This window comes from Scatophagus argus, chromosome 5 (assembly GCF_020382885.2).
Source record: "Scatophagus argus isolate fScaArg1 chromosome 5, fScaArg1.pri, whole genome shotgun sequence".
Classification (NCBI taxonomy): Eukaryota; Metazoa; Chordata; class Actinopteri; family Scatophagidae; genus Scatophagus; species Scatophagus argus.
The window spans coordinates 10956377-10983068 of NC_058497.1; the positions used below are offsets into that span (position 1 = coordinate 10956377).

Sequence of the window (26692 nt, forward strand, 5' to 3'; positions counted from 1 at the left end):
AGTGACTCTGTTACTCTGTGAGCTAGACTAAGCTATCTGACCTGTAAACATTCCAGGTTTTGTTTCCGTACAATACAAAATGCTGCTACTAAAATTTTTATATTTAATCATATTCCTGCATGAGCAGCAGCATAAATGTTTGTGTGCGTTTCAACTTCTGCAGCTCCACTGTCAGCTAACAATGTGAATCTGATATTTTGGTTCCCACTGCCTTGAACATTTCTTTAATTGTAACTGGTTTTCAACTGTGATGAACTTGCATCTCACTGCAGTACTCAATTTCAACAACGTCTCAGAGATGTGTTACATGCATATAAAGTGTATTACTGATGTGGATGAATGTGTTACTAAGCAGTGTTGGTTGCTCATGATCAAGGCTGCTTGTATTTCACATCACAGAAATTTAATGATGTCAAAAGATAAATACATTCAGTTCTACCATGACAGAGTTTACAGTTGAATCGTGTGCTTTTTTTTTTCCCCAATGCGGATGTAATACTAGAGTACCACTAAATAGAGAAATAAACAGACCAAATTCACATACAAATTCAACATTACAAACCTCACTCTGTCCTTCTGACATAGGAAAAGCTAAAGAGAGCAGACCACTACTCCAAGGTGCAGAAGTTCCAAATCTACAGTATGTACAATACAGCTATCCAAAATAATCAGTTCTCAAGTAACATTAACAAGAAAACACACTTACTTAGAACTGAATTTCAAGGTCACAACAGAGGTGATATATTGGCCAATGAACACAAAGATATGGGCATTTTACTTACTTAAGCAAATGTGCACTTTCAGGTGGCCATGTTAAGAAAGTGAAAGATCTTTTTCTGGGCTTACATTTCCTTACATAGCCTCTTTTACAAAGTAGTTTTGATACAAAAGTTTGAACATGTTGAGTAGTGGGAAGAATTTAACCTGATTTCCCTATCCTCTATTGGTACTTTGCTTCATGTGTGTTCCTTTGGAATAAATAAATACATAATTTGGTTGTGAGAATCTGTAAATATATAGATAATTTATATATAATCTGGAGCAGTTAAAACCTGCTGACTATAATCTCTTGAAGGTTAGTTCATTCCCATGAGGAATGTCCCACCTGTACACCTACAGTTTGCTCTGTGTTTGTGTGTCTCTCTAGAGAGGTGAAAATCAAAACCTGCTTTTGTTAAAGGGTCATGGCTGTGAACAGAAAAAAAGCTCAAAAACACAACTTCCATGGACAGACTGAAGTGTACGAATTCCTCAAGTATGCTGATCACGTTTGTGCTTTCAGCTTCAAGTTGGAGACACTTGGTGCGATGAGACAGGAAGGGGAAAACGATTGGGAACATGTTAGGAGTTTGAGTGAGCGTGTGTGTTTCTGTTTGCAGTTTGAGGAAGCTAGTCCACCCTACAGGGTCTCCAACAGCCAATCAAACAGGCTGGACAAAGACCGGCCCTCCTCTTCCTCTTTCTCGTGTAGCTTACAGTACTGAACCACTGCGCTGAACAAGTCCGCAATCCGCCACGCCTTCTGAGACATCAGATGGACCACCCTCTGGAACTGAGAGAAGACACACACGTAATGAATCCAAGAAATACATCAGCTTTAGGTCTTTGTTAAACAATGGAGAAATTATTACATATATTAATGTAGCTTTTCCAAAAAAGATTCTTAATACATGAAATGTTCAACATTTCATGTATTAAGAATCTTTTTGTAAAGTGTTATAAAATAAAACGAGCAAAGGGTTCAGGTTACCATTTTAAAGTCAAGAAAAAAACACTGTCTCCTTCCCAGCAAGAAGGTTATAATGAAATATGAAATGAAACTATTTAACTATATAATGAAACTACACGCTCAATAGCATCTGAGTGAAAATGAGTGCCCCTGCTTTTATGTTTTTGATCTGACAGCTGTGCCCACCTTTGCAACCCTTTTCTCTTTGGACTTCCTGAAGCAGAGAGCAGGAAGGCCCAGCTCGGAGGCAGCAATCCACTGCAGGGCTATTCTCAGCTCCGAGTCCACGCACTCAGGCTCAAAGTCGCAGTTTACCACCAACAGCATCCTGAGATCGCCACTGCCACCTGCTGTCCTCACTGAATTGCTTTCTGAGAAATCAAAGGTGACAGGGCATTTTGTAGAAAGAGGGCTGCCCTGTATTACACAGCTGCAATGTTAGCCGTGTTGCCCTCACCATTAAAGCAACGTACGACTGCACAGACAAATCATTCTAGCCAATGTGCCAAACCTTAGCATACAATCATACATTAATCAGAAACATTCTGGGGTCAGTTTGCTTGAGATAATCTTTATTGGAGTGTAAGCTATTAAAACCAAAATGAACTTTGTGTCAATGCACTTCTAGAACTCTGGGCCCTTTTCATTTATTTATGACCTTCTTTATTTCAAAGAGAAGAATTCGATTCAGACACATCCATTTGAGGGATTAATCACACAGACCCAGCACACAGTGTACCTTGAGTCACTCAAGAGCTCTCGGTGAGTAGAGAGATGTTAAAGCTGACAAAGGAGGTGAATAATTAAGAAGTTAACACTGAGATGACATGAGAATCCATCAACTACACTTACCAAACACATTCTCCTTGGTTCCTGCCGGATGGCCTTTTTCTGTCTCCTCACTGTAAGGGGGAAGAAAGAATTGAAAGTATCATGCACTTAGCTTTACGGGGGGGAGGGGGTTATGTGCCAGACAATTTCATTTAAGTTACAGCAAGAAAGAGAATGTACTATTCATTCAATGTAAGCATATAGCATACACTGCTGAATTTGAATGTGTTTTAAACTTTACATTTGAGACAAATACATAGATGTAGTGCTAAAGACTGGAGAGACTTTTATGTCTGTTAAACACAACATTACTGTCTGTGCTACAATGACAATGGAACATGTAATTAGTCATATCTGTCATGTGCAGGAATGTTAGCTCGGCAGCCTGTCACAGTCATCCCATTGCTGAAACTGGATGGAAAAATGAGAAAAAGCAATATACTATACTATACTATCTACAGACTTTCTGCCATATTAAAAAAAATGTCATTATGGGCATCAAAGTGATACATTAATGAGGAATATTTCAGAACCAGCCTGTAACACTGACAGTTACCTGATTACTGTGCTCTGAGTGGGCACATCAGAAAATGCATCCAGGTCTGCCAGCCCCAGGCTGGAGGCGCTGCTGGTCCCGTTTCTGTTAACCAATAAAAAAACAAGAAAGAACGTCATCTTCTTGTTGTCTCAAGACATCCGACATGATCGCTGACTTGTGAAGAGAACAATAACCAGGCGCAGTGATGCAGATCATATTGTTCATTAGCTTGTGATTAACATATAAATAGCAGCTGCAGCAGAATCGGATGTTCAAGGTGTGAGAGCTGGTGATTTCTGCCTGGCAAGCCTGTCGGAATATGAAGATGAACAGATTTGGAGGAATTGTTTAGGCAGGTAGGGTGGAGACAGGCAGAGCTAGCAGCCATGCCCTTGTGTTACAACATGGATCAGGGAATGAGGTGGAGTTAAAGTAAGCAGGTAGATGGAAAGGTTGCAAGGAGCAGCGAGTGTTATGGTGATGCAGTCAACTACTATTCCAGTTAATTCAGCAAAAAGCAAGAATCGTGTGTCATTGCTGCTCTGGACACATGGAGCCTTCCAGCTTCCCCTTTTCCATGTCACTGTCCTCGGAAATAAATGCATTTAAATATGCAGTTTATAAAGCTTACTTTTATTTGTAATATCATTCGGTTCATTATCACAGCATATAAGTTGTTTTTAAGGCAAAGTGATAGCAGGGACATTTCTACAGGTGGCTTACTCTTGGTTTTGAATTAGCAAGCAAGAAGCAGGGACTCCAGGCTATTTAGTAAAAGCTGAAAAAGTTGGTGTGGTTGGCTAAAAACTAATGAGAATCTGATGAAGCTGAGAATGGTGGAGCAAATGTTCTGAACTATGGGTTTTTAATGTGAGACTTCACAGCACTGTACCACTGTAGCCTACCACTTCAGGTAGCTGTGCTTGGGGTGTAGGTGGGTCTCGCCCTGTATGCCAGCTATGGAGAGGGCTTTGTGAGTGAGCGCTCTGCCATGTGCTGCCTCAGCAGGCGTGGATATTGCAGCAGCAGGGAGTAAATTGGCTTTGGCACAGGAGAGCACAAGTGTCAGTAGCAATGGGCCAATGGGAGTGGGGTGAGGGTGGGAATAGCAGCGTTTGGAGCGTTATCAAGGAGCAACGGTTACTGACCCCTCGCTCAGCTGGATAAAACTACTGGTCTCCTCGTGGGGGTCATCCTCGGGGGTTATATGGGACCAGCTCCCCATGCTCTCTTCACTGCTAGCACTCATAGAACGCTTGTCCCTCTTCACTACTGCAGCCACCGCCACAGCTGGCCTGTCCCTCTCACTGCTGGGGAGAGCAAACCGCAAGATGGTGGGAATGACCATCGACTACTTGTGCACAATGTCTGGTGCAATGTGTGGTTACTGTGCCTGTTTTCCCATCAATGTTCCCATGTTCCCTCTATTCACTAAACATAGAAAGAGTTTTGTTTAAAACTACAGTGTCTTTCAAAAGGTGGAATCAGGACTGTTAAACCTAAAAATTATAGGTCTACACAAACTTTATGTAAATGACACATGGAACTTGAAATATCTAAATACTACATGGAAAAAGCTAATTCATTTCAGTATGTTTAATGCATCACCAAACTGCATTCCTAAGGGACACTGTTGTATTTTCAGTGTTTTTTAGAAAACTGATTAAGGTATAATCAGATGATTGAGGGCTGCCATCCTCGACAATTCAAGAGGGAAATCAGGTTTTATTGACTAGGCGAGTGATTGAGTTCCACTCTTACACAAGGGACAAGCAGATGCACTCCAGTTGTTCCTGGATTACACGTATTGTCAAGTGAAAAGAAGGCCGTGTTATGATTCCGCTGTGGCCTGGCAGCCTTCAGCTGTTTTCCTCATCCACTATTGAACAAGACTTTTTTTTGTGGCTCTCCATTTCTCAGTAAAAGACCAACAGACAGCAACTGATACCCCACATCTGGGTATTACATTTTCACATTCCTCTCTATGCCTCTCTTGAATACTAGCAGCTCCTTCCACTTATGCATTTTCAGAAGGTTCATTTGATTCCACACTGAGATGCACTATGAACTGCTGCAGTCCTCATTACCCCCAGAATATCCATGAAAATGTCTTCAGGGGGAATCTATGCTCTGCTGCCTTCTCTGAAAGGCAATCACACTGTGAATCTTTCCACCTTGCTGAGTCCTTGTCTTGCTAAAATGTCAGTGTCGTTTGAATAAGACATGCAAGACTGACCATGTCTACTAGTGTAATAATCAGAAGGACGACATACCATTATTACAGTTGACCTCATATGAACAAGGCTTTTCAGCTAACCTCCCGCCAAACGACTTCTCTCTGTCGAGCTTTAATCTAATATAATTCGTTGTTATTTTTGTTGTATCAATGTGGTCTAAGTGCCTATCTATATTAGTGTGCTGGCCAAGTGTGAGTGCAGCTTGTACCGATCAAGGTGACTTGAACAGGCTGACAGTGGATAAAAGATGAAGCTACTAAAAGCTTTCTGCACACACAGTACATCACCCGGACAGTGTGAGTCACAGCCTAGGCAAAGGTTTGTCAAACCTCACACACTGCTGACATAGTTTAGTTTTTCCTGTGAATGGATCCTTGGTAAGCCTGCCACTCTTTGATCAAACTCTAAGAATAGCATTGTATGCTTTGCAGGACCTGCTTTTATTTGACATCATTTAATTTTTAATTTAACTTGAAAATAACCACGTGATTGTCTTGTCAACAGATTAATCTCTATTTTTCACATCTACAATATAAAAAACATGACAAAAACTTTCTGTCTGAAGGAGGGGTCTGACTCGAACACAGAAAGACTGGGAGCAGTGTAATACCTGCTGCTGCTGTTGACTGTTGCTCTCTCTGTACGCTTGGTAGCTGACATGTCTGCGGTTGTTTCCTGAGGTCCTTCTCGTGTCCTTTCAGAGTTTAAAATAGTCTCTTCATCCCTCTGATCTCCCTCAATGTGGATCAGAGGTACATCTCTGATGCCACTCACACGGTGTGCATTGCTGTCACTAGTTCCAGATCCTACTCCAGAACCGCTCGGCTCCTGGCTGGACCTACTCTGACCACAACTTAGATGTGATTGTTTGAATCCCCTCCTTCTTTCACCAACAGGCATGTGAGGCTGTGGGATTGACCCAGATGGCCCAGCTACATCTTGTTGCCCCCCCAGTGCAGACTTGCCAATATCCACAATGTCAGCTGCCAGGCGATTGGCAAACTGCTGCACATGGGGCTGGGAGTCTCCTGCAGCCTCCAGTTCAATACTGTCCTCTGGATCAGCAATGATCTTGTTCTTTCTCATCAAGGACTCAATGGAGCTCGACCAGGTCTCATGAATGAGCATGTCGGTGATCTGATCAGTCTTACCCCGTTGATAGAGACAAGAATCTGATTTACACAGTCCTGTGGCTGACACTGAGTTGGTGGGGAAAATATTCAGCGTGTCTCCATGCACATTGCGTGCAAATCCATCAAAAGAGTTGGCTTTGATAGGTGAGTTGACAGTCAGTCGCGAGTCTGAGGAGCGCCGATCTGGGACAGAAGACTGACGTATACAGAAGGGTGTTCTAGGAGAAGGGGGGAAGAGGCTGTTGCTCCACTCTTTAGTCTTGGCAATACCATACTCTTTGTTTTCTTTATCCATGTCCCGAAGCATAAACCTATAAAACTCCTCTGTGATGCTCTCTGTGCTAGACTGTTTGGACAAGCAGGATGTGGTCCTGACATTAAGGTGACCATTTTTCTTTGATGCAGCCTGTTGCACAGCAGCAGCCAAAATGCTGCTGGCATTTTTTCCTGCGTAGTAGTCCAGCAGAAGGTCAAAGCCCCTGCCCTCAGTCTCCATCTGGTTTACCATGAACCGTGAGAACTCGTCTGTGATGCTCTCACAGCTGGACTGCTTAGAAATTGAGCTACCACGGCTCAAATTCTGACCTAATCGACTGCCAGGGCCCAGGGTGTTGAGCATGCCTGAGGGGTCTGCATCTTCTTCTGGAATGCTCTCATAACTAGATGCCTTCCCACGGCTCCACCTCTCACACTGCAACCTACTGCGTGGTTGGCCTGTTTTGGAGGTATCCACCACATTAAGCTCAGGGCAATTCATGATCCTGGCTGTGACCTCGGAGGCAAAGAGGGCAAACGGGTCCTGTGGTTCATCAAGATTGACCGATTCATCTACAACCCGGTTCACCAACCGCTCCATCAGCTCTGGTTGCTCTTCTGTTTTCCTCTTGATCTCACTGAGGCGTGGTGCCCGATGTTTTTTGGAGGCAGCATTGCTGCTCTGTCCCTCTTTCCTCCTAAGGACTGTACGGCAGGCAGGGATCAAGTAGGCCTCTGGCCCTTCGGTAGACATCCCTTTTAGGGCACAGAACCAGGGTTGTTTCCCAGAGGAGTTCTCCAAGCAGATCGCTGCTAGTTCTGTCGCCATAGACACCACCGTTGCAGCCAAATCTTCAGCATAGCCTGTAATAGGTGTCCGGGACTCCGAGTCCATTCTCAAACAGAGCAAAGAACTGCAAGAGTTGAATGAGGACTGTGGTGAGAGAGAGGCCTGTCTGCCGTCACTACCTGTCACCAGTCGGCCTTTCTTCTCAGTGTTATGAACTGGGATTTCATTCCAAGGTTCTCTGATAGCACCACTGCTCTGCTGGTGGTCCGAGAAGTCCTTGGAAGGCAAGGAGGTGGATTTAGACTGACTCTGTCTGCATGATGATGGCTGCTGCTGCTCTTTGCTGTGAGTTATGGAGGAAGATGCAATGACGTCATTTTCCTCTAGCACATATTTCTCTTTCATTGCAGAAACCATTGTAAGCTTATCTGTGCAGTGTAGCATGCCACTGTGGTTGTCACTATTAGTGGACTGAGTATGGCCAACTAAGCACTGTAATTGACTTAATGGATCGCTTTCATTGGTTGCAGCAGGCTCTCTAGTGCAAGTATCACCTTCTTGTGTCTCAAATGATACTTGGTCACATCCAGAGATGTGACTGATTTTCTTCTGTGTCAGGCAAAGGATATCAAAGAGCAAATTGTTTACACTGTCCTGCAGGAAAATCTGGAGATTTGGTGCACCTTTTCCAGTACCCTCCATTTCTTTCTTCTTTTTTGCTTTCTCCAAAGCATGCTTGAATAAGCTGTCTGCTACCTCATTTATTAGGTCATCCACCTCTCTTTCATCCATGTAGGATTTTTTTGGACAAGTAATGCCATCTACAATCTTGTTATGTGTGGCCTCCAGCAGGTGGGCTACACTCCTGTAGCCTTGTGGTTGAGCCAGCACATCAGCTGCTTCCCTGTGTAAGACCTCAGCAATGTTGGCACGAAAGGCTTCAACACTGGTACCCTCCGCCACACTGCAGTGCAGCGTGAAGGCCGTAGAGGCCTCAGCAGCACACATCAGACCACGAGATGCAGTGTAGACTTCAGCAGGATCTGTGTCAGAATTGCCACACTCCACTGTCTCCTCTGTTAACTCCACAGCGGCTACAGCACCAGCTACTTGAGCCATGCCACACATGGCTGAGGAGAAGGAGTAGTCACCTCTCTCCTCTGGTTCTTGCAGCTCCTCCTCTGTGTCTTCCTCTGAAGCTGATTCCATACCAAGCTGTTCTGTAAGCTGTGGGGTAGTAATGGTGCCAATGACATTAGCAGCACACGCCAAAGCCACCTCTACATGCTTGGATGGTTGTGCTCCACTGTGGTGGGGAATGTGGGCCTGTGTCCCATTGTCTGGCATCTCTCTGGCTTTGGCAGTGATATCCTGGTCAGGGACATGAGACACCTGGGTCTCTGGCCATTCTACAGCCCCATCAGAGCTGTCTGGGCTTTGAACTATAACAATCTTAGGGAGCTCAAAGGAGCAGGTGCGCTGTTGAGAAGGCTCTCTGGTCTTTGAAGGACCAGTGGAGTTGGGCGGACAATTAGAGAGGGACACACTGACAGCCGCCTCAGAGACAAAGGAGGTTTCATCTTGAGAGAGTCGAATGAAGGCATCTTGCAGTACTGACTCAGCCAGATTGGTGGCGTATTGACCAGCTGATTCCTTACTGTGGAGGTTCGTTCGCTGATGCCCTTCCTTTTTCACCTCAGCATCCCCTCTGTTTTGATGATGGGCCAGCTGTACTCTTTGACAAGCAAGTCTGACACAGTGTTTCTGTGCAACCTCTACCAAGCTCTCTGCCAGGTCACCACTCTCTGCTTCTGTGAAAAGACAGGCAAAACATAGAAAGACAGGAAATGTCCACACCGATTAGAAAGCAGCTCAGTCAGTTCTGAAACTGTAAAAGCTGGAGTAGAATGTAACCCTCTTTCGCCTCTCGCTGAATATTAGAGCTTGTTTATGTCTTTTTTGTCCTATTTGTCTTATTTAGTTTATTTTAGAGAATTATGGTGGCCTATCTGGCCAAAATAAAAATCATGTCACAATGTGGTAATTATATACATTTCAGTCACTTTAGAAATTTTTCAGTGCTTGCTGAACAACTGCCTCGATAGCGTTGCTGCAAGCCCAAGAGAAAAAACAGGATTTAATTCTACTCGGTGTACTGCATTTGTTTTTCAAACCAGAAGTCTGCACAATAAATATAAATATGACTACTGTTCGCGTGTTTTTTTGTAACAACTTTTTTCTTTTTCTTTTTTCTTTTAAATTAAAACTTGTATCCTGTTCTTAATCTATATCAAAATACAAGTAGTGATGAACAGTCATCTGATACATCTTCAATATTGTTTTCATTTAAACACAGTGGGACAAAATAGTCAAGATATTCAACATTCCAGTATGTCAAAACATTCGGATCAGCACCGAAAGCACCGTTTTTATGTAGCTATCTTGCCAACTAACACAAAAATACGGCCGAAACAAAACCTCTGTTGTGGAGGTAGTAAGGCTGACCGTTTCTGAGGCCATCATCCTCGCTGTCATCACCAAGGTGTTCTGAGGCAGTCAGGAAGTCATCTTCTATGGATGAAATGGAGCGATTGGTGTCATCATCGACCCGCTGTCCTGTTGCTCGGCCCTGCTGAAGCTGTCTTTCCTTTACCCACTGCAGACCAATCAGGAACTTGTTGATATCAAAGATGATGCTGCTAGGTTGGGTGGAGCGTCTCTGCCCTGAACACTGAACCAGGCACACGCCTGTACTTCTTTGCTGCTGCCCACCCTGAATGGAACATGTACAGATACCTATTATGCATGCACACACAGAGACACATAAACACACACATCACGTATGTACAAAGTTCTACATGCATTCGCATACACACTGAAAACACACCAATCATGCCTAAACACACAGTGGACAAAACATACATTGAGTCACAAATTATGAGATATAATATTATAAACATCTTAAATCTTCTGACTCAGAGTTTATGTAGCTCTAGTGATTTTTTTGTCCTTTTATTCAATACACTATTAGCTCCCTGGACCTGCTCATACAAGTTTAATTGTCTGTGCAGGCTCCTCAGCCTGAGTATTGATTTTAAGAGTGTTTTATTTACAATGATTTATTTGTTGAGCTTCAAAAAGTCTATGAGATGGTCAATGGCTGTAAGGGCACATTGTATTAAAAAGATAAATAACAATAAAAGCAGAGAAGGATATTCATGAGTGGGTATAGTTTTTGTGCTTGCATTCTTTTAATGTCTGATTTAAGTTTAAAAGTATTGAACTAAATATGTAAAATGTTTTTCATGAAATCATCCATTGTCCTGTATCTGTAAGTGATATTTTCTGTACATGCAGACATTGGTTTTCTGTCTAACATGTAGTTTTTCTTGCTTCAGAAGACAAGGATGTTTTTATTGGAGTGAATAGGGAAGCTTTACTAGATAAAATGAACGCAATACCCCTCGTGGATTTTGACTAGCACAAAAGGTTCACATCCAATCACACAAAATTGCAGTACAAAAGAACAGCTTGCTCTCTCTGCCTCGAACTCCAGGCCAGTTAATTCAAAGGCTGAAAATACTTTGAAGACATCACTGCAAACTCACCTGTGAGGGGGAGTGTGGGTGTGTTTGGCAAGCGTCTGAGGCTTCTAGGCCACCAAGCAGTAAGATCTCATTTTCTTTCGGCTGGTGGACGGTCAGTAATTCAACAAGCTTTGGCAAGTCTGGAGACATCGATGCCAACTTCTGCAGAAGACATGCCGAGCACAGACACAATGCCAGATGATTTGTTTTTCAAGCTTTTCTTAAGCAACTTCAAAACTGAACATATGTTCCCTGTGGTTCCAGCTCCGACACATAATTATAAAATCCTCCCTGTGAGAAGTCTTGAGCGATGCAGAGTGATTATTGATCGCCCACCACTGCCACCACCAGCTGCAAGAGGCTGCAAATTTTGTACATTATCTAAACAAATCAATCCTCTAATTCTGGGTTATGATTTTGAATCCATGGCAACTGAGCCCATTCTTATGTGTTAAAACAATGAGTTCCCAGGAGATGAAAAGTGGGTGGGAAAGGAAATGGGATCACGCAGGAGGGAAGAGTGATTAGAGTGCGGATTCTGCTCACCTTGATGCTTTTGTCATCATGGCAGTCCGTTTTCAGAGGGTCCAGATTTACAAAACAGATCTGAGAGAGACAAAAGAAGAAAGATAAAACGTTAGAGAGACAGTGTGACCAGGAAGATAATACCACAAAGGCTGAGCAGGAGAAAAGTATAAAGTGTCCAAGTTGTCAGATGTGAGAGTTAGTGCGCCATTTCTTTATCACGAACCCCACAAACCAGACAGAGCTTTCCTCTGAACGACCCACCATTCTAAATTCCAGTATGACAGACAGACTGGTGAACTAGTTGCTAATCTCCCCCACAAATTAAATTAGTTTCTAGATTGAGGTGTTACTAAAATATGTTTTTGCTATCAAAATGAAAATTTTTTTATAGTTGATGAGTGGTGACAGAGAAGGAAAAAATGTCAAAGCAGAAGAGAAGACATTCTACCAAACAAGTGGAAACAACCTAACGAGAACAATCAACCAGATGAAGATGTGTCGGGTTCCGCCAAATTATTGAAAGCATTGAGAAAATTCCACAATGAACCTTCAGTAAACTTTGGAACATTGAAGAGAACGGCTGATGAGTAACAGGAAGATCTTAGAGATGTGAAAAAGGGATGGCTGCAGCAGAATTGAAGATTTCAGAATATGAAGACCATGAAATGGATATCACTGAAGTGTTGAGCAAAACGGCGTAAGTGCAGGGACGGTTGGAAGCAAAATGGGAAGCAAAATGTGAAGCAAAATGTGAACATCTTGAAAGACAAGCCTGAAGGAAGAAAATGAGGGTCTACTTGGTGCCTCAGTTTTGTAGAGAGGCAGAGAAATCAGAATCAGAATCAGATTTATTGATGTGCCGGGCAATATTAGACATGAATATTGACCTACACAATAAATCGGCAGAGAATGAGACAGAATAAAAGTAATTATAATAACTTTATTTATATGGCACCTTTAAAAAAAATTCAGGCTTTCAAAGTGCTTAACAATCAGTTAAAAACAAAACCTGCAAATCGGACAAGCAAAATAAAAACAGACAATTAGTTAGCAAAATTTACGATAAAAGATAGAAGCACAGCAAAGTTAAAGAAAAATAATTATTATATTATTATATATTATATATATACCAATTATTTTGGTACTGGCACAAAACACATATATGCAAAACACATATAGGACAAATACTAAATCTTTGCATGTATTACTGAAAAGGCGGATGTACCAACAGACTATTCATTGAGTCACATGATGAAATGTAAAGATTTAGTTGACTGAAATGAAGCCTAAAAATCACTAAAATTAAATGACAAGGATTAATTTTCAAAGTATAAACGTACCACATTAAAGCAGATGTGTATTTCGGTATATGGAGTGAAACTGGAATTCTTTAAACCGTGACTTAATATATGGCTCAAATGTTATTCAGTTTAATAATAACATAGCATAAACACAGATGGCCATCCCTTCCTTTCTACATTTTTACCTTTTCACAGAGCACATAATAATTCAACAGGACATACTTAACTACAGTCAACAACACTCAACATAACATATAACATTTTAAAGTTTATAAGAGCCCATCATTTTTACTCTATGCATTATCCTAAGAAAGGGGGAAAGGTTTATTTTTTCCTTCAAGGGATGTGTATAAGCAGTGACAGAGTATTATTTGCTTTTGCAAAAGTGGTTTTGGAAGTTACACACTTGGAAAGACAAAACAAACTAAATCCAGCACCGTCTCTCATTGGCAGAGCCCTTTGTAAGAAGACATTCTCATCTCTTGGGGGTTGCTAACAGCAGGTGTAAGTCAGCAATGATTTTCTTTCCTTCCCCGTCTCTGTTTTTCCAGCCTTCTCTTCTTCTGTCTCCACTCCTTCTCTGCGCCTCTGTCACACCCTCTGCCTCCTCCTCTTCCCCTCTCACCCACCTCCTCCTCCTCCTCCTCCTCTGGCTGCAGGTTTAATGGTGTGTGATGGAGTCCTCATGTCAGTGCTGGGAGTCTGGGACCATCCGTCGGCTGCTGTTTGATTCGAGAGCACACGGCCTCTGATCTAAGTTGGCATGGCCAAGTTAGTCCAGTGTGGCTAAATGGATAATGCACATCACCAACAGCATGTGTATGTGCAAGGCACTGTGAGGTGCTTCTGGGAGAAGTGACAGTGTATGTGTCTCAGTCACGAACACATACCTTTCTATATATGTCTAACGTCTCAAATGCTACCGTGCTTGTCATTACTAATCAAAGCTAGTTGAAATGTGAGTCACTGAGGCAGTCTCGATCTTTTCAATGCAAAACACGCACAGGTGGGATCCTGCCAACTCTCTTTTACCCCTGCCATCTCCATATCCATTCTGCCTGTTGCTATCTTCCCCCTTCCTCTCCTCTTTAAACCTGCAAAAAATATATATAGTTTCACATAATCACATCTTGACACACATCATGGTTTGAAATGGTTTCTCTTGAACTACCTGAGGTGCGTGTTTCATTCTGCTTGGCATCTAAACCACCTCAGCGCTTTAAGACAGCATATTTTCCAAGATTTTCATCATTTTCTTTTTTTGCATTTATCAGTGTTGTATTCAGAGAGATTTCTCCCCAAAAAGCCATGTCAGAGTATAGAAGTCAGTAAAAAATGTTTTTACTGAAGTAGAAACCGCTGCAATAAATGGATAAATATCCTGATTAACTTTATGAATATATGAATAAGGCTGTAATTCTGTTACAACATGCATATTTCCTTCAGCAGACAGCATTTGTTTGTTTGACCAAAGTACAAGCTAACAATAACAAGGAACATTTCTGGGGAACAACAAACACCGTCTGCAAAGCCAGATCAGATGAGCCAAAATGTCCTTCAGCTGAAGAGGTAATTCAACACATTCAGAACAGGCCAATTTCCATTCTCACCTCCAATCTGATATCCTCCAGCCAAACATAATATTTTCCAAACTATCAAGTCTAATGTGATGAAAATTGCTGCTTGAAAATTGAGTCAGTCAAGTATAAAAAATGCAAAGTCAGTGACAGCTGACAAAGACAGAATATTTCAGAAGGTTTTGCTTCCCCATCCTGATCAAACCAAGTGACTGTGGATTTTTTTCTTTCCTCTGCAATTCATGGACAGCGTATGTCACCTCTTTAGTGTTTTTCTGAATACCAAGATGCTTGCTCCTTTGTTACCTTTCTCTCAAAGTAACAGCAGTCTACTCATTGAGCAGTACAAACAGTTTGTTCATTTGCTTGTCTGCTGTTCAGATCAGTTTAGTGAGCATGATGAGGACCTTTTTGTCAGAATAGCTGTTAAATGTCAACGGCATACACAAAGGAGCTGAGATTATCCTACACCCTTTACTGAAGCCAAAGACAATAGCTTGATTTATCCACTTGTTGACCCTTGTTTGATAAAAATATGGCCTTTAAATTCTGCTTTTGGTCATTCTGCTGAATACATTATCCTGTCGCAGATAATATGGTTGACAGATGCCCTTTATCTAGTGGTAATGTGCTATAAACAAAGAAGCGACTTCTGGATATCCTTCTATAATGCATGAACAGGCAATGCTCATGCTTGTAGCCTACAGAGTTCTAATTTGGTTTCTAACTCAATTTTCCATTTCTCTCCATACCGCAACATATAAATATGAGGTATGGTTCAAGAGTACCTAGGCAGCATTCATTTGTACTGAAACTGGAAATCATCCCAGGAAAGCAGAGACAACACCTTCCGCTGCCTGCCAATACAATGCCTGCAGATAACACACAGTCTGAGGAAAAGCGAAGCGACTGATCCACAATTTTGACCTTGAGAAGAGTTCAAACAATTTAACCCCATCAGACAGTGACAGCCAAGAGGAAGTTGTTCTAAATCTGAGAAGCAGAGGACCATCTAGTCACCTCTGTGACCATGTGTGAGACGAGTCCAGGGACGTGCTCTGATTCTATCAGTTTTTTGCACAGACTTGTGTCAGCCTGTCTCTGAGGGGCTGACCACATAAACAACAGTCAAAGAATATAAAGAGAGAGATAGGGGAAAGAAATACAGAGACGGAGGGTGAAAGTAATAATTTGATGAGTGGATGATATTGATATCCCCATGGGATAGCAATACTATCATGAAACCCATAGTAATATACTCAAGGACTTGAGCGGTGATCCAGATGAGACAGTCAGTCATAACTATTAGGAGAAGTTCCATAATTTTTCTTTTTTTTATTTCTAGTTTTGACAATAAAACTACATGGTTCAACCTGTAATATCTGATTTTTGGCCACTTGGGGCCAGCAGAGACAAGCTGCAAACACAACACTGGCTTATCCTCACCTTTTGCTTTGATATAGTGAACCTGTTAGCAAACATTTACCAGTTCAGTTGATACTGAGCTTAAAAGCATTTACTAACTCTGTGTTTGGTCTCCACCAACTCCTGAAGGGGAAGCTATGAGACCAGTGACAGTGAACCAAAGCAGTAAAGTTGTGCTCTGGAAAATCAAAATGATGAGCTAAAAGATGCTATAAAACACAAAGCCTGGTATTTGACGGTAAACTCAATTACTTATCACATCCACCCAACCGCACAGCCTCACAGAGGGACAGGACCAGGATACTTTTTGCTGAGGAATGTATATCACATGTGTCATACAAGTTATCTGGAAAACATTTTACGCAATTTTCTGTAGAGTGACATATCTACGTTGCAACAGAGATCTGGTTGTCTTTCCACATCTTCTCACTTCACTAGGTGCTCACCCCGACGTAAATATACAGCTGTGCTCAACATCGGTCCAGCCAACCAAAGTGAAACTCAGAGTGACTCTGACCACCTGTGCTGATGGACCTCTAGGGCCACTCTGGACAGTAATAACTCTAAACAGGAGGGAAAACTGGCAGCAATGGAAGAGAGCATGTTTGAGGTTCACCTTCAGGAAAATGTTTGTCATTGTGTCTGTGTGTCTGCTAGCTAACATGAAGGGCATAAAAAAAAATTCTTGACGTTGAGATAGTTTGATAAAACAACAACAAGGTCCACTTACTAACAATTCCTCTTCCGCTTACTAGCTTAAAGTTTTCTTCAGTACTACACAGTTTTGGCTGGATTGCCACAAAGGTGGTCAAGGGTGAGAATTTTATTACAACTCAGGGGAGGGGGCAGTGGTGTACTGGGAAAGAAATTCAGCTTTTAAATTATCTGCTGGCCTGAACTCAACATGTGTTTTTGTCTGTAATCATAATATTAAACACGTCAGAGAAGGAAATCATTAATTTACTGCTCTGCCGCAAATTGTAAAATCATCCAATATTGATGAAGGATTGGATTCTATAAGTGACATCAAGGCTATGGTTGATGAATTCCAACACTGTGGACTTTGAATTACATTAAAAAAGCAGAGTGTCAATATTCATCCATTTTGCTTGAGATAAAAATATTACTTTTCTGTTTAGTGTTGATCCACAGACCACAGACACTTTCAGCTCAAGTATGTTCAGGTATTGTGAGAGGCACAGTGTGTGTGAGACCATAACAACGCCGACACGCACACAAGTGTTCAACTGTCCCAACTTATTTATGCATAAAATCCAATTTGGCCTTGGACATAGAAAACTGTCAAGCAGGCAGATTTCACTCTTTCTACTGCATGTACACACACATACACACACCTCCAATCAGATTATGCAGATACTTTGCCACAATTTCAATTCAACTTTAAGTGCACAGACGCGATCAGTACAGCAAACCATTACAGTCAGTCTTCTTTGTCCGTTAAAGCTTCATTCCTCCTCAGCATCCCTCCTTCCCTTCTCACTACTCCGATCCTCCCACACACAGCTGCTGCTCTCAGTCCTTCTGCCTCCCCTCTTCTTCTTTAACTGTGGCTCTTTTTTTGTGTGAGCGCTTTTTCATGACTTGAAACACAGAAGAATTTTTGTTATACTGCATATTTAGTCCTTCATACACTGTATGCTTGCTTAGTGCGTGAGGAATTTTTCCCCCCAAAAGCAACAATATAATATGGTTACATGAAAAAATCAGATGAGCAAATGTTTAGGGAAACTAACAGTCTCCAAAGCCTCCATGAAACAATACTGGTAGATCCTGGAAAATGTCCCCAATTCTGTCACAAACGCCAGTTCATTCTCACTCTTAGGTGAAGAAAATAAACATTGCTCCCTTTATTGTAAAGTGCTTTGACTTCTCTCAGTGGCTGGCAATTTTAATTATAATCCATTTTAAGTTTAATTTAATTCCAATGAAGTTTGGAGGGGAAACAACATTAAGGCTCAGTGACTCTGCCATATTCATTTTGTGATGCAACCCGCACGCTACACAGTGCTGGTGTAGAGACCAGACAGGCATGCTGATCTCACATACTGGTGACTATGAACAGACTTGTTTTGTGTTCGTAAATTTAATTACGCGCTGATAAAATGCATAACGTCAGCTGTTCACAAAGCATAGCAGGAAACACCATATGATGAAATGTCACATGCTACTCAGTGAGGTTGATTTTTTTTTTATTATTTATTTTTTTTTTATTTATTAATATCTTTTTACTTCTGGCCACACTGTTTCCTTTTTATTTGGTATCAAGTATTGCACCACCAGAAGTAAAAAAACTGCAGGCTACACCATCCTTGAACACAGATGTGAAAACAGTTTGTACTTTATCAACGGCCTTTCTTCTGTTGAAAGAAACGTTGCAGCGTTATGAGGTTATGAGTGGTGAATATCAAACACGTGCACACACACACACACACACACAAACACACGCATACAATTAGTGTTTGGCTGTGAGTTGCTCAGCTTGGAGCCCCAGGCTAAAGTGAACATCAAGAAGATGCTGTCCTGGTTCTTCTCACGACAAGATTAGTATAGCAATGTTATGGAAAATGTAAAAAATGGGGGATATATAATATCTCTGGGGAGTGTAAACATTCCCCTGTGTGGTCGACAGATGTATACGATTCCCCATAGGGTCATAAATTTATCAGATGATATGAACAGAAACATGTTCATAGGCTCACACGAGAGAACAGAGAACTTTAGAGGACTATGATGAAAATGGCTAACAGCAGACTCAGCAGGGCAGTCGATGTTGAGTAGCTGCTTTGTCTTTAAAATGCATAAATTTTAATGTGCTGTTTTCACATTTGGACAAATGCCAAGATGTGTTTTCATCACAATTTTTTCATATTGATCACCATCATCATATTTTTCCTTTTGTCTTCAGAGGAGAGAGCATATTAATTAAGATGTCTCGGTTTTAAAGAGTGACTTAACACTAAATTGACCTCTCTTCCCTTGAATGTCACACATTCCCCTCCACCTCCGCCCTATAAATACAGAAATCATCAACCATCAGCAGTGTGGGTAGTATGAGACACAGAAAGATTTCAAGTGCACAACAGACCCTATCAGTGTCACACTACAACACTACAGTAGTACTAACACAACTTACACTACCCATAAGCTAGTAATTTACTGCTTTGATAAGTGCCATAGTGTTGGTAGCAAACTTAAAACTTTGTTTCTACTCACTGATATCACTTACTCTGTCCAATGCCGCTGCTGCATCCTCGCTAGGCTAACAATAAGCAAGCAGTTCAAACAGCCCTGAACCACCATTTTGGTTCTCAAAGGCTCCGGTTTCACTACTTCATTACTTTACAGTGATTTGATTAGTTGCAAACTTGTTTTCTGATATGTACCATATGTTGGGTGTATTTGTGGTCAGATGGCTAAGATGCATAAAATACAAAAGGTTAATTCCTTTTGTATTTTACAAAAGGAATTAAATGTGTTTTAATTGGTTTGATTTTGTACACAATAACATATATTCACTTGTAATAACACAGACTAACTTATATTTCCTACTTATTTACATAAGGTCTACTACTTTTGAGCAAGTACATCTTATTTTTAAAGCACAATCCTGTGCCAAAGTAGACTGTAGATTCTCATAATGTCAGACAGAGAGTCTGAAGTCAAAGGAGGGGTTTAGGCTTGGTTCAGGTTTTGAAGAAAAAGAAGGTTTCCCTTCTTGCTCCGATCCTGGTGTAAGTCAGCGCCTCTGCCACAGCTAATGGCATATTTATTCTGTTCTCCCTCTGACTGGGCTGAGAAGGGACAGGTCAGGACACAACACCCTACCCGAGTGTCAAGTGTTTGAATCCGGTGATAAATGGATCACTCTTCTCCATGGGTTACAGCTTCAAAGCAGGAAGACAGATAGCCAGAGGAATGGATGGTAGGTTTTTTTTTCCCCACATATGAAAAATCTGGCACATTTACAAATTTTTGCAAGTGCTAGCATAGAGTTCAATTGTAGACAGAAGGAATATCTAAGAGTTCAATATATTCTGACTTTTTCTCTTGCCAACATTCATTCTATATACGAGTTTTTATTCGACTTCTGACTTCTTTTTGCACATTTGATTGCTGGACTTTTTTCTTTTTCTATCCAGAAATTTATCATGATGTTTTATGCATTCTCACAAAAGCTAAATACACAGATCCCTGAAAGGAAATACAATATGTAAATCAGATGTACACAGATTAGGAAATTATTTGCCTTGTCAAGAAAAGAAAAAAAAACGTATAAGGTTCCGTCTTCCTCTTCAAAATGCTCACCCTGTCAAATCTCTCAGGGGTGTGATGAAATTCAGCGTGACTATCACAGCAACATGACACTTCTCTGTGACTTCATGCATTAAAACATGAGTGAGTGATCAAAGGTGACAACATCATGCAGCCAGAGGTGGGTGATCGAGCGAAACAGAAAAAATCCAAAGCTTTTATCTTTTATTTAGCTCACAGTTTTTGGCCTTCGTGCTCACTATTTTGGAACTGCTACTGAATATATGAACACTGATTTGTTTTTCACTCTCAAACGAACATTTCTTACAATTCACAACCTAATGGACTAATTTGGGTTACTTTGGATATCAGGGTGTAAAATCAAAAATAGATGTTTCAGTAATTTTTACAGTAAGATCAGTATGCTGTTGTTAACTTTTAACCAAAGCTCCCAAACTCCCTTCAATACGACAGTTGCTTTGGTCCATTAAAGCCAAGAGGGCCAAGTCAACAAAAAGAAAATGATCAATTTATTTCTTCATTAGCCTGTGGTTTGTGTCTTTCTGCATCACTCTCCTCTGACTGAGTATCCATCGTTTGCCGGTGGTCGTGTGCCGTGCACCCCCCATGGGTTTTCCACACCGTGCCCTCTTTCTGCCTCCCCATACAGCTCAGGCCAGAACAGAATTTATTTATTTCTCCCACAGTGTCATCAGTTGTAAGCTCCCGTTTGATAAATTGGTCAAGTAGAAACCACAGAGAAGCCGAATGGAGAATTTAGAGTCAGAGGAGCAATCTGTCACGTCAGCCTGAGAGCGATGCTGCAGAGAGGATGGGCCACATCTGTTCGCACTCGTATTAAAGTTCCCTCTGATTCAAAGAAAAACACACACAAAGTAAAGAAAACAAATGACCATTGTCTCATTCAAACAAAAACTGCGAAGATGAAGCTGCTTTGTTTTTTACATGTCACAAAAGAACAATGAAGATAAAACTGCCCACATAATCCCAAACTCAGGTGGGAGCCTGATGAGAAGCGGCCTGTTCAGCAGAGACAAGAACACACACGAGTGATGTCTTTGTTTTCAAGTTGGCAGTCGTCACAAAGCTTTTTGCATGTCAGCATTTTAAGTAAAAAAGTGATGAGGAGGAAAAGAGTCATGGTGCGGTTTATAAATCTTCTTCATAGGACACGAGCATGCTGAGCTTATGGACACATCAGCCGTTAAACTTTACTGAATGAGTACTGTTTGGCCAATATACTGCATCACATATAGAACAATTCTGAAAGAATCTCTGATTAAATTGGCACACAGCTGTTTGAGTCCTGTGCACATCTTGTCCTAGATTTTACAGCTGGTGTCTGCGAGCTTCAGGAACATTCGATTCAGCATGACGTTACTCACACATACAAAGTGTGATTTGACTTTGTGAGAACAGTGCTCTTCCCTAAATTACTGCTCATCCTGTTACCTTGGCAATGATTATCAAACACTTACCTTGCAGCATATTTTTTTTTAGGGAGGGAAAAAATGTCAAAACATTTTATGTGTACATATAATTGGAATTTTGACCTGATATTGGCTCTCGGTGGTGAAAGATTTAGGGTTCATCAAAGACAATTCATCCTGATTGGAACGTGAATGTGGGCACCAAATGTTATGCCAATCCATCCGGTGGTAGATGAAAGATTACCACCTCTAAAGCTAAAAATCAGAATCTCTTGCAATTAAAACTGGATCACTCAGCTGAGGCTCTGATCAGTGAGGAGAAGTCATGCCTCAAAAACACTGCTGTTCAGAGTCTGGAGGTATAATTATAGAAAGACCCAAGAAATGGCAGAGAGGGAGGCATGGGAGATATTTGCAGCTGAAGGTGAGAAAACTGATTTCATCCCTCAGGGAATGAAATTCAGACTTATTATTAGGGTATCACTGAAGTGTGAGTGAATATGTCTTTCATTTTGAGAAACTACATGTCAGGTGACGCTATTAGTAGCAGAATTTTCATTTTTAAAGTTGGTGCCGGTTCACTGAAGACATGCGAGAATATCTAGTCAAATATTACCTGTGTTTAAACAGCTATTCATGCAGACCGCAGATGCATAATGGTATCTGATGACTATGAGACTCAACAACCAACTACCTTTTTCCTTTAACACATTTGAAACTGAGCTTGGGTTCATGCAGAAACAAAGCAAATTTTCGACCACAGGATCATTTGTGTTTATTCACTCCAAACAGCCAGAATGTCTTACTGTACACCAACAGACATACAGACTGTCAACAGACAGACACCAAGTGTGTGTGTGTGTCACCTCAGACTGAACTCATAACTCACCATAGCCGTGCTTATTTTCCCCCACAATCATTTTTATTTACCTGTGCACTCTGTGTTCATGAATTAAAGTACATTTCCCCTTGATGCAGTGTTTTGTTTTTGTTTTTTTAATTAGAGTGTTGGTACATAAATGTGTCTGTAGTAAAACTGAACTGGTACACTTCTAATCAAACGCCTGTTGTCCCTCCCAGTCAAAGATGCCTTTGAGCCACTGACAGATGTAAATCCTGAGCGCAATTCATGCTTAACTTGCAATTTGAAATGAATGATTGATCAAAGGTGACACACCATAACTGGGTGATGGAAGGGATTAAGAATGTGTGTCCTCTACAGCTAAAAGCCTTTCTAATTTTTGGTTTCTCTTTTGATGTCTTTTCTAAAGTACCACAATCTAAGTCTAAACAACCAGCAATGCCCTTAGTTATATAAACACATACTCTGTTCAGAGTATCCTCGCTTAATGTCAGATTCTCCAAAGAATGTTTAGGAGAAATGTGGATGAGTAATTTGTGTTGACAGTTATCATCATTCTCTCGAGTTTTGAAACGCCAGTTACAGCATGTTATCTTCAGTCATTTGCCACAACGCAAAATGTTGTATATACCTTACCGTTATAAGTAAATGTAAATGTAAAGTGATGCTGCAAGTTTATTGAGTTTTTGGTATTGTGCAGAAATTGGAGTCCATAAAGACTGAAAACACCATGATTAAAATAACTAATGGCCTGGTCAGTAGCTGGAATCATAAAAACCGATTGGATGAGATGTGAAACAGTTTGCCTCTATATGTAAGCTCAAATAACAATCATAATTTTGTCATGGTGTTTCAAGATTTCTGTTTCTTGTAAATCTGTCGGAGCAGACAATGAACAAAAGGCAAGGACAGCCTATAAATGGCTCATTAACAACTAATTAAAATGTGTCAAACAAACAAACAAATGTGTACAGTTGTGTAGCTTTCCTGCTGTCAGCCAAGCCTAAACCAGTGGCATTAACTTGTGCGAATGTATGTAGTGGAGCTGACATGCCCGGAGCGACACTGTTGAGTTCGGTGCAGAGTCCAGGACGCAGGATGTGGAGAAGACGAAGGACTCAAGTCCAACAAGAGTGTAGTTCTCCTCATCCAAGGGGAGAGTCAAACTACTGAATCTGTGAGAGTTTGCATTACAGCAAAGATCAAAGATTTCCCAGAGTTTGTGGGTGAGTTACATGCACATATTTAGCAGAAGGGGATGGAGGTCCTCTCCCAAGAAAATCTGACATTTTTCAATTAAAACAATATGTAAATCCACATCATTATTACTACCATATCTGTGTACGAAATGCTGGAAAAGCATGAGGAGATAATAAATAAACAACATCCAAATAGTCTAAAGACAAAATTTTCCATAGATAGGATCAATTACAACCATTAGATTTGGGAAAATTTGTTTCAGTAGTTCTGAAGCGCTCCACGTTGATTTTATACACAGTCGGCTTAGGTGTTGCTGATAGCGGCTTGGGTGCCGCACTTTCATAATGGTAGTGAAAAACCTACAGATGACCATTCTACGATAGCCTTTTTATTTGAAGTCCGAGTGTGATTAAATCACCATAACCGATATGCATTTACGCTACAAAAGAAAGACTAAACAGACCTCTTAACAATCTTCTAGCAGAATGAATCTGCATAGCTCATAACATCTACTCGAAACCTGCTGGTTTACTTTAAGCAGCAGAGTGATTATGAAAAATCATATTCTGTTCATAGATGCAAAAATATATCTACTTTTGCCATCTCATTTTCAAGAATGCAAAATACAAAAGAAACACAGCTCTGAGAGAGAGAACAAACTATACACAATTCAGCATCTGCACTGGCTTGTGCCATCGTCTGTATTTTGACGTTATTGCAAGTACCGCCATTGCATTATCTCAAGTCGCATTCATTTCCTCAACACATAGAAAGTGACGCATCAAACCTTAAAAACAAGAACTGTCTTCTAAAAGGAGGCAAAGGAGAACCAGCAACTTGCTACAAAAACACTTTCTTTAACCATCTCCATGCCCACAAGTCACTCAGACGAAGCACGCTGAAGAGAGTGCAGTTTTTTAGATGTCCTCTCACATCATTTCACGTTAATATTCAAACCGTTACCTCTCTGTCATTTGAGGCACCCAAACACGCCTCCTGCAGCTAAAACTCCACACTTGAGATGACTTGGTCCAACTTCATTGCCAAAAGGGAGCACAGTGTTTCATCATCCACAGTATGGTACTCACCACGGTGCAGCTGCCCTCCGTGTCGTCGTCCAGCAGGCCCAGCCTGCACAGAGCTTTCTCATTCCTCAGCCAGTACTCCGACGAGTCCAGCACACTGTTGCTGCACAGCACCTGCAGCACACAGATAAACCCCGCTCAGGTACAGTGGCAGCACTGAAATCACAACACACAGTTCTTCTGACTCCACACACGCCATCTGAGTCACACATTCACTTTCATCTGCCAGTCTCTGTGTTTCACCCTCTGGTTGTTGGGGTCAATTGACCTTTCTTCAAGACCTTTATTCCAGGATAAGTGTCTGTGGCACAAGATCAATAATCTGTCAGCTAACCAGACAATGCACAGTATAGTATACACAACAGTAACTGTATCCCCCGGGGGACATTTTAATGAAGCTTTCTGGGTGAAAAATACAGTCTTAGCACTGCCTTTGTCAATGACAGAAAAGAGTCTTTGTCCTACTGACTGACATGCTCATTTTTCAGAAACTATGGGCATTGCTGTTTTAACAATGACCCAAATACAATGCCAATTTATTTACAAGGGTAAAATTAAGGAATCCCTTGACCTTATCACAGTGCAAAGATTTGACCATATGGTATGTTTAAAATTACTTCTGAGAGAAGAGGAAAAAACTATTTCCAACAGTTTGCAACATCATTGTGCACCAAATAAAAGATCACATGCTATGAATAACATAATTATTATGCCAATCCTTTGACATATGACAGATATTACGCATGTGCTGTTCATTCTCTCTGTGTATTTTTAGTGACAAATCATGCCCCCTCATGCTTGCACCCCAAAGGATGGACCATCTGTGCAGGCCCTCAGCCAGGTAAAGGTGACGTAGACTCAGCTGATCTCATGGACAGTGACTGTATCACAGGCTGCTGCCACAGGTCAGCGGAGCACAAGGCCCAATTGTAAGGAATACATCACCATTTGTCTCTAGGAGACTCAAGTGGAAGTCAGTCAAGATCACAAGCAGTAGGCTAATTACACACAAATACCAGTGAGATCACCTGCGCGTGCACACATACACAAAACACCTACCAACACACACTTTGACAGGAAATTCAATCTAGCCTCCACCTCAGACCACTGATCTGGACTATTTCCCCTCCTGCCTTTCTGACACTGGGAGATGATAAATCTACTGGGCTGACCCGAGGGCCTGGCTGTTCCTCTTATTACACAACCCCTGGGTGTCACAGGCACCCCGGAGGAGGAAATGAAAATCTCTTGCAATGCTGAAAAAACACTCAAAAAGATAACGTGAGAGACAGATATAATGGACATGCACACGAACAAAGAAGAAGACAAAAAGAAGACACGTTGACAAGCAGTCACACGGTAGATGGACAGAATGGCATGCTGTTTGGGGTACACTTCCATCCCAACAGAAGCAAGACACAGCTCAGCTTTTTTTACCTTCTTGCAGGCACTGATGGACGAGGCCACGGTGCTCTCTGTGCTGCCTCCCTCCAATTCGACAGACTCAGAGCCTTCAAACATGGCAGATGACTGGAAGTTACTGCAAGGCAAAAAGGGCACGGAGTTGTCTTTGTCAGAGCAAGTTATTGTCAAGCACTCAACATCACTCCCTTAAAAAAAAAAAAAGTCTGAGATCAGAAAGGATGGGTTTGAGTGGTGCAGCCCACTGCTTGTCACATCTGTTCATGCTGTACAGCTGCCCATTTATGGCCAACCAAGGTGACATCTCCCATCATTTATTAAAGAGTGCAAAGAGTTTTAGGTGTTGGGTCTTTGGATGTCAAGACCTTATGAGAAACCACTGTAGCACCTCTTAAAAAGTTTCTTCAAGGATTTCTGTGATGTCTTCTCTCCACATAAACTGCATAAATGCACTGATTACATTGACTCT

At 41.4% G+C, this 26692-nt stretch overlaps 1 protein-coding gene across 4 annotated transcripts in view; it reads right to left on the bottom strand.

The window, feature by feature from the left end:
* Nucleotides 1-381: 381 nt before the first annotated feature.
* Nucleotides 382-26692, bottom strand: part of LOC124059013 (SPHK1 interactor, AKAP domain containing) — a 107331-nt gene continuing 81020 nt past the window's right edge. For 2 of the 4 annotated variants that reach the window (XM_046388702.1, XM_046388704.1), the window contains 11 exons: nt 26239-26341; nt 24805-24915; nt 11647-11706; nt 11122-11262; nt 10019-10286; nt 5946-9324; nt 4247-4408; nt 3117-3200; nt 2582-2631; nt 1916-2100; nt 382-1552 (listed from right to left, as the gene is read on the bottom strand). In XM_046388702.1, coding sequence (XP_046244658.1) covers nt 1400-1552; nt 1916-2100; nt 2582-2631; nt 3117-3200; nt 4247-4408; nt 5946-9324; nt 10019-10286; nt 11122-11262; nt 11647-11706; nt 24805-24915; nt 26239-26341 — 4696 coding nt within the window. In that variant the 3' untranslated portion in view covers nt 382-1399. The remainder of the gene's footprint in view (nt 1553-1915; nt 2101-2581; nt 2632-3116; nt 3201-4246; nt 4409-5945; nt 9325-10018; nt 10287-11121; nt 11263-11646; nt 11707-24804; nt 24916-26238; nt 26342-26692) is intronic. The other 2 variants (XM_046388703.1, XM_046388705.1) reach the window with 2 other exon arrangements.